The sequence below is a fragment of the Hypomesus transpacificus genome, unplaced genomic scaffold (assembly GCF_021917145.1).
Source record: "Hypomesus transpacificus isolate Combined female unplaced genomic scaffold, fHypTra1 scaffold_127, whole genome shotgun sequence".
In the NCBI taxonomy this organism is placed as follows: Eukaryota; Metazoa; Chordata; class Actinopteri; order Osmeriformes; family Osmeridae; genus Hypomesus; species Hypomesus transpacificus.
The window spans coordinates 101,065-107,623 of NW_025813704.1; the positions used below are offsets into that span (position 1 = coordinate 101,065).

The 6,559-nt window shown below is 46.8% G+C and overlaps 2 protein-coding genes and 1 non-coding gene across 3 annotated transcripts in view; 2 read left to right on the forward strand and 1 right to left on the reverse strand.

The window, feature by feature from the left end:
• The first annotated feature begins 1,135 nt into the window (after positions 1 to 1,135).
• trnal-uag lies at positions 1,136 to 1,217 on the forward strand. Its single transcript has one exon. It is a non-coding gene; the product is annotated as a tRNA-Leu (tRNA).
• A 265-nt stretch (positions 1,218 to 1,482) lies between these two features.
• On the reverse strand, positions 1,483 to 4,659 carry tha1 (threonine aldolase 1). The gene is made up of 7 exons (XM_047050781.1): positions 4,224 to 4,659; positions 3,904 to 3,987; positions 3,699 to 3,787; positions 3,316 to 3,501; positions 3,047 to 3,184; positions 2,615 to 2,807; positions 1,483 to 2,334 (listed from the first exon to the last, which is right to left on the reverse strand). Exons 1-7 carry the CDS (start codon positions 4,516 to 4,518, stop codon positions 2,027 to 2,029), a joined length of 1,293 nt encoding a protein of 430 aa, XP_046906737.1. The 5' UTR covers positions 4,519 to 4,659; the 3' UTR covers positions 1,483 to 2,026.
• Positions 4,660 to 5,524: 865 nt separating this feature from the next.
• mfsd13a (major facilitator superfamily domain containing 13A) overlaps positions 5,525 to 6,559 on the forward strand; it is a 10,836-nt gene continuing 9,801 nt past the window's right edge. Inside the window, exon 1 of the mRNA XM_047050782.1 lies at positions 5,525 to 5,605. Coding sequence (XP_046906738.1) covers positions 5,525 to 5,605 — 81 coding nt within the window. The remainder of the gene's footprint in view (positions 5,606 to 6,559) is intronic.

The window sequence follows — 6,559 nt, forward strand, 5'->3', positions numbered from 1 at the left end:
TTAGCAGCTTTGAAACCGCCTAATGTGGGTTCCATTCTTCACTGTCATCCCTTCATCCAAGATGATGGCCTTCCAACATGGCGCTGGGTGTGGTTGCGGACCATAGACCCCTTGTCGACCCTCTACGGATAGGATGGATCAGAATTTGGGATCAAGGCCTACGATTTAAAATAGGCGGATTGAACATAGGATCAATATTGAACCTAGGTTAAGGTTGTCCAACAGCATAACAGAATTGCTTGATCGAACATTCCAGAAGTTTCCAGAGGGCCTGTATGGCTCGCTGGATTATACTGGAATTTTCTGGTCAATCTCAATTTCTATAGGCTACTTGTTGGCTAACGAGCGATGAACTGCGCCAACATGTAAAAACCCATAGCCACTAATTCCTTAACGCTGGAACGTGAACCGATTCACACCGATTACGTTTATTTAAAATAAACTAGGAAATAAACTTCCAAATCCACTTACGAGTGTTTGAAATGTGTTCTGTGTAGCTAGTTAAGTAGATGTAGCGAGAGTGTCGCACCGTAAACATGTGGAACTTTGTAAATTGAGGAAGGGATTTTACACAGATAACCAACTCTTATCTGATTAATCCAAAATTTCTAACCAACGCCATTGGTTGGAACATTTTATCAATCACAGACTACCTGCAAAAACAATTATGCAGATTTGTGGGAATATTGGGCCTTTAAAGCGAGTTTACCGAATAAACCAGGTTTACTTTGTTGCTAGGGAAAGTTAAAAGCCTCTAAATCTAAATTGGTAACACTGAGTGGAGTTGAGAAACAAATCTTGACAAATCAGATAATTGTAGGACTAGCTGGATTCCCACATCAATCAAACCAACATTTTCCACGTCGAGTTCGCTGCTGTTAGTCCTCTTTAGGTTGGTTAATTTTTAATAGTTTGGTATTTTCTAAGATTTGTTAGGTCTTTCAAAAGACAACTTTGTTTACATTTCGAAACTATTACGGAATATGCTAACATGTCAAGTCACGAGCTTGCAAATCTTTATAATAAACTTGCAAATTATTTCTTTCGACAAAGCTTTTCAAATCGTGTCTGCAAATCGGTCAATTCGAGGTAGAATTAGTTGGTTTAATACTGTAATGTTAGCCAATATCCGCAAGGTAGCGTGGCCGAGTGGTCTAAGGCGCTGGATTTAGGCTCCAGTCATTTCGATGGCGTGGGTTCGAATCCCACCGCTGCCAAATATTTTTTGTGTTGTGAATCCTGGAAACTGTCCATGTTTTCCTATCCATACGTTTCATATTCGAAATACGTCCATAAGAAGCCATACCTAAGCCACTCATTTCTAGAAGCTTTCAGGAACAGCCACAAGAAGGGATATTTGTACTCCAGCAAATTTTCATAATTTGGATTGCCATCTTGTGGTCTAAATGATGTATTACATTCAACTGACAGATCCAATTTTGTCCAACTCTTCTCTAGAAATAATCAAAGTTACAAGTAAAACATGGTTTATAACAAGATACTTATTCATGTTTAATGGATCATGAATCAGACTGAAATACAGTGTGAAAAGCTCTTCCAAAGAAACAATCTCAAGACCATCAAAGTTCCAGCGGTTTTGTCCTGCAGCATAATGCTGTGTTGACGCCGCACGCAAAGTGATTTTTTCGAGCGGTGAGATTACATGGAGAGTCAATGCAAACAGTGTGACGCTGTGTTGTGAAAGTTTATCAATGTAGAGATGTCACTGACGTTTTAGAAGCAATGGAGGGCAAGAGTATTGTAGCTGTCTGTGGGCTGTTGGCTGTGGGCATCCTCTGCTATACCACACTGCTTCGTATTCGTTTATAGTCGTCATTCCAGACATGGTTGACAACGGAAAAAATCGGTTGGCTCCTAGCAATTTGGGCGAATAAAGAAATGAACGCAAAGTGAACATTTGCTTAATTCGCTCGAATAATTCTCTTCGCTTTACGGTGTGAACACAGCATTAGGCTGGAAGAGGCTTCACTGTTCTTGGCCCACACATCTAGGAAAGACCCTGGTCTCAGTGGGCACTGGGCCTCTCCTGGGAGTGCTGCCTGGCCACAAACTGCAGTTTCCGAACAGCCAGCTGGGTGTCCTCCAGGGAGACTCCGAGGTGCCACACAGCCCGGACAGAGCCCCCGACATGGGGGAACATGAGTACCCGCACCCCCTGCCCCAGGGCGGCCTCCTCTCCCTCGCCCACCGCGGCCATCCGGGCGCAGAACTCCACGGGGGTCAGCGTGGGGTCACGCAGACGGAACCGCAGGATGTTGGTTTCCACGGTAGCCATGTCGACGTGGTACAAGGGTGGTTGGCACTCCAGCAGAGCTGAGAGGAACACACACACACATACAGGAACACACTCAGGAACACAGAATCATGATGGGTAACAAACACTGAATGTGTCTGTTCACAGGTAGCAGGTAATAATAGCAACAATAATAATGATAATGTATTCATTTACAGATGCTTTTATCCAAGCGGAGGGGGATTTGAACCAGTGACCCTAGTCAAACGCTCCACTGCTGAGCCACACTCACCCCTACCCACTATGCCCCAGCTTGGCTTACAGCCCACATGAAAGGTCAATGTTCACACAGGTCCTGACCTTGAGCAAAGGTCCTGGCGTGATGATGGTCCTCCTCCAGTCGGGCCACCATGTCCCCCAGGGCCAGCCTCCCCGCGGCCGCCAGCACCCCAGCCTGACGCAGCCCCCCGCCCAGGGCCTTCCGACAGCGCACCGCCCGGGACACAAAGTCACTGGGGCCCCCCAGCATGGTCCCCACGGGGGCACCCAGACCCTGACGCACACACACGCACACACGCACACACACACGCACACACACACGCACACACACACGCACACACACACGCACACACAGATGTAGAAAGAATGTGGAGAGTTGGGGAGAGACGTACACATATGTGATTCAGATACAGGTATGCAGGCCAAGAGTGTGTGTGTGTGTGTGTGTGTGTGTGTGAGAACTGGCCTTGCATGGACACCTGTGTCAGACTGAACTTCAGTGTGTGTTGTCACCTTGGACAGACACACGCTGACAGTGTGTGTGTGCTGCAGGATGGTAGCTGGAGGAACTCCTAGGGTCACAGCAGCGTTCATCACCCTTGCTCCGTCCATGTGAACAGCCAGGCCATAGCGCTCTGCCAGGACATGCACCTGGGCACAACACACACACATATACACACAAATACACACACGCACATCATATATCAAATATACACTCACACACACACTCTCTTATATACTCACTCTCATATACTCACACACACACACACTCTCTATCTCACCTCCTGTAGGAAGGAGAGGGGCAGCACTCTCCCCCCCTGGATGTTGTGAGTGTTCTCTACACACACCAGGCGTGAGCGCGGGTAGTGGGGGTCGGGGTAACCATGGCGAATCTTTGACTCCAACTCATCCAGACGGAATGTTCCGTCAGGAAGGTTTGTTACCGTGGTAGCGTGGACACCTGCTAGCTGAGGTAACACACACACGTACACACACACACACACAGAAACACACACACATGCATACAAATACGTGAATAGAAACACACACACACATTAGAAAGCAGGGTTTTGGTTCAAAGATGCAAGAATGTGTGTGGACTTATGTGCACAGTGTGTGTGTGTACCTGTGCACAGTGTGTGTAGCAGTGTGTGTGTGTGTGTACCTGTGCACTTCCTCCTTGCTCGTAGATATGTAAGTGAGACAGATCCCCAACTATCATCTCATCACCACGCTCTCTACAATGTACCATCACTGGACAGTGGACACATACGTAGGTTATACTTTAAACAACACCACTTACTATTCCAGAATCATGTATAATGTTGTGTAGCTGATGTGGATGGGCTTCGCCGCCGACTCGAGCTCACCCGCTATCAGGTTACTCATGGTCCCGGAGGGCACGAAGAGGGCGGCTTCCATCCCGAACATCCCCGCCGCCATGTGCTGCAACTCTGCACACGCGGACAGGATATGAAGCCATCACCATAACATGTGTATGATCAGTGGGCCTTTATTATAAAGCACAGACATTAGGGAGAAGGGGGAGGCAGCTGGTTCGAGGAGAACGGTAGGGTGTTTTACGTGTGGGTTGTCTGATGGAGGCGCTGACAATTTTCAGCGTTGTGACGCCGACTCCGATGGGTTAACTCTTAATTAAAAGAATACACTTAAACTGATTAATTCTGACCGTTGATAGTTGGATCCTCTCCGAAGACATCGTCTCCAACCTCGGCTTCGGCCATCGCCTGTCGCATAGCAGCTCCGGGCTTGGTCACAGTGTCGCTACGGAGGTCCACCGTCCGGCAAGGTGCCGACCCTGCAGGGGCCGGATCGGTGGGTTTGGCGGTCCCATAATAGAACCGAACAGTGCCTTTTCCGAGCCCCGCGATGCGAAGCTGTTGTTGTGGTGCGATGACACCCCGGTTTACGGACTGAAACACAGCACGAGCCGAAAAGGTTATGGTTTTCAAAGACATTGTCATCTCTTTCGAGGTTCTAGTTTGATAACCGTCTCAATCCATTGAGTTAGCGGAGTGTTGTAGAAGTGAACTTCGAATCATTGTATTCGACAATCATTGATCGAACTCGGGACTGTAAGACCAGTATAGTTGAGTGTCAATAAATAAAGACTGACTGCGTGTGTCCTAACGGTGGCGCTGTCTTTCAAGGATAGAGATAGAAAGAAATAGACAAATTGCGTGTGTGTGTGTATGTGTGTGTTGGGTGTTATTTAGGGTTGTCTGCAGTGACAAAAAAAATATTACCCTACTCTGTCACCCACACATAACCACATGCCTGGAGCTTTTTTCCCGTGGCTAACTTCTCTGAGCTCTTAAACAGAATCAGTCAGCAACCCACACAGACGAGAAGAGCAGGCGGAAGACTTCGCGGAGGAATGTCTTCTCTCTCAGAGAAGGAAGGAGTATTTAGAAACACACACATCTATATAAAAACTGTATGAACGTGTAGATAATAACTAAAGAATTGCTGAACAACCTTTGTAATCAGAGACTCTGTCAATATTAGAAAGGGCTGGCTTCTGGCTCCTCTATTCTATCATCTGTGGACTGAGATTAATTTGGGCGGAACAGGAAAGAGCGGTGTGTTTGATAAAACTAAGCTGCTCAAACAAGAACACCTCTTTCTCTCAGTCATTCTCTCTGGGCCTCTCTTTTGCTCTCTCTCTCTTTCTCTCTCTATCTCTCTCTCTCTGGGCCTCTCTCTCACTCATTCACTCTCTCTCTCTTTCTCTCTCTGTCTCTCTCTCTCTGGGCCTCTCATTCACTCTCTCTATCTCTCTACCTCTTTATCTTAGCACACACACACTGCACTAGTGATAGGAAACGTGAACAGCAGTTCTTTTGTGTGTGTGAGAGTGTGAGAAACAGCCACGGCATGTGAACACAAGTCTCTTGTTTTGAAGCGGTCAGTGGTTATCGTAACACTTCCTGGAGCCCGTGCCACGTGTGGTTAGTTTATCTCTCCTGCATGACTCCACACATCCATATCTGCACTCATAAAAACAACAGCAGAGTCAAAGTGACAGAGGGACAGATTCAGAGGGACAGAGTCAGAGGGACAGATTCAGAGGGACAGAGTCAGAGGGACAGAGTCAGAAGGACAGAGTCAGAAGGACAGAGTCAGAGGGACAGAGTCAGAAGGACAGAGTCAGAAGGACAGAGTCAGAGGGACAGAGTCAGAAGGACAGAGTCAGAGGGACAGAGTCAGAGGGACAAAGTCAGAAGGACAGAGTCAGAGGGACAGAGTCAGAAGGACAGAGTCAGAAGGACAGAGTCAGAGGGACAGAGTCAGAAGGACAGAGTCAGAGGGACAGAGTCAGAAGGACAGAGTCAGAAGGACAGAGTCAGAGGGACAGAGTCAGAGGGACAGAGTCAGAAGGACAGAGTCAGAGGGACAGAGTCAGAGGGACAGAGTCAGAAGGACAGAGTCAGAAGGACAGAGGAAGGACTGGTTATTCTAGTACTATTTGTATTTTTGGTACTATTTGTATTTTTATATTATAAATCATGGCTTTATATTTATTTTATTTACATTTTGTTTTTTAATTTTAAATCCCTTTAGTATTACAGTAGTAGACTTTGTACCTTTAGTATAGTTACATTTACATTACATTTAGTCATTTAGCAGACGCTCTTATCCAGAGCGACTTACAGTAAGTACAGGGTCATTCCCCCGAGGCAAGTAGGGTGAAGTGCCTTGCCCAAGGACACAACGTCATTTGGCACGGCCGGGAATCGATCCGGCAACCTTCTGTTTACTTGCCCAATTCCCTAACCACTCAGCCACCTGACTCCCAAAGTAAATTCCTTGTCTGTGCAAACTTTCATGGCTATTACGTAAAACCCTTTCTGAATTTGATTCTCATTCTGATTCTGTATTCTGATGGTTGGTCAGCTAGCCAGGTGGCTGAGATGTGGTTATATACTTTTCACTGTGTCTGACAGCGTTCCTTGCTCAAATCTTCGTCTGTGTGTGTGTGCATGAGTGTGTGTGTGTGTGCTT

Coding starts and splice junctions, on each gene's coding strand:
- tha1 (XM_047050781.1), bottom strand. CDS start 4,518: ATGACAATGTCTTTGAAAACCATAACCTTTTCGGCTCGTGCTGTGTTT. Junction 3,988..4,223: donor AGAGGATCCAACTATCAACG/GTCAGAATTAAT, acceptor CCGCGTGTGCAG/AGTTGCAGCACATGGCGGCG. Junction 2,808..3,046: donor TCAGCGTGTGTCTGTCCAAG/GTGACAACACAC, acceptor TGTGTGCGTCAG/GGTCTGGGTGCCCCCGTGGG.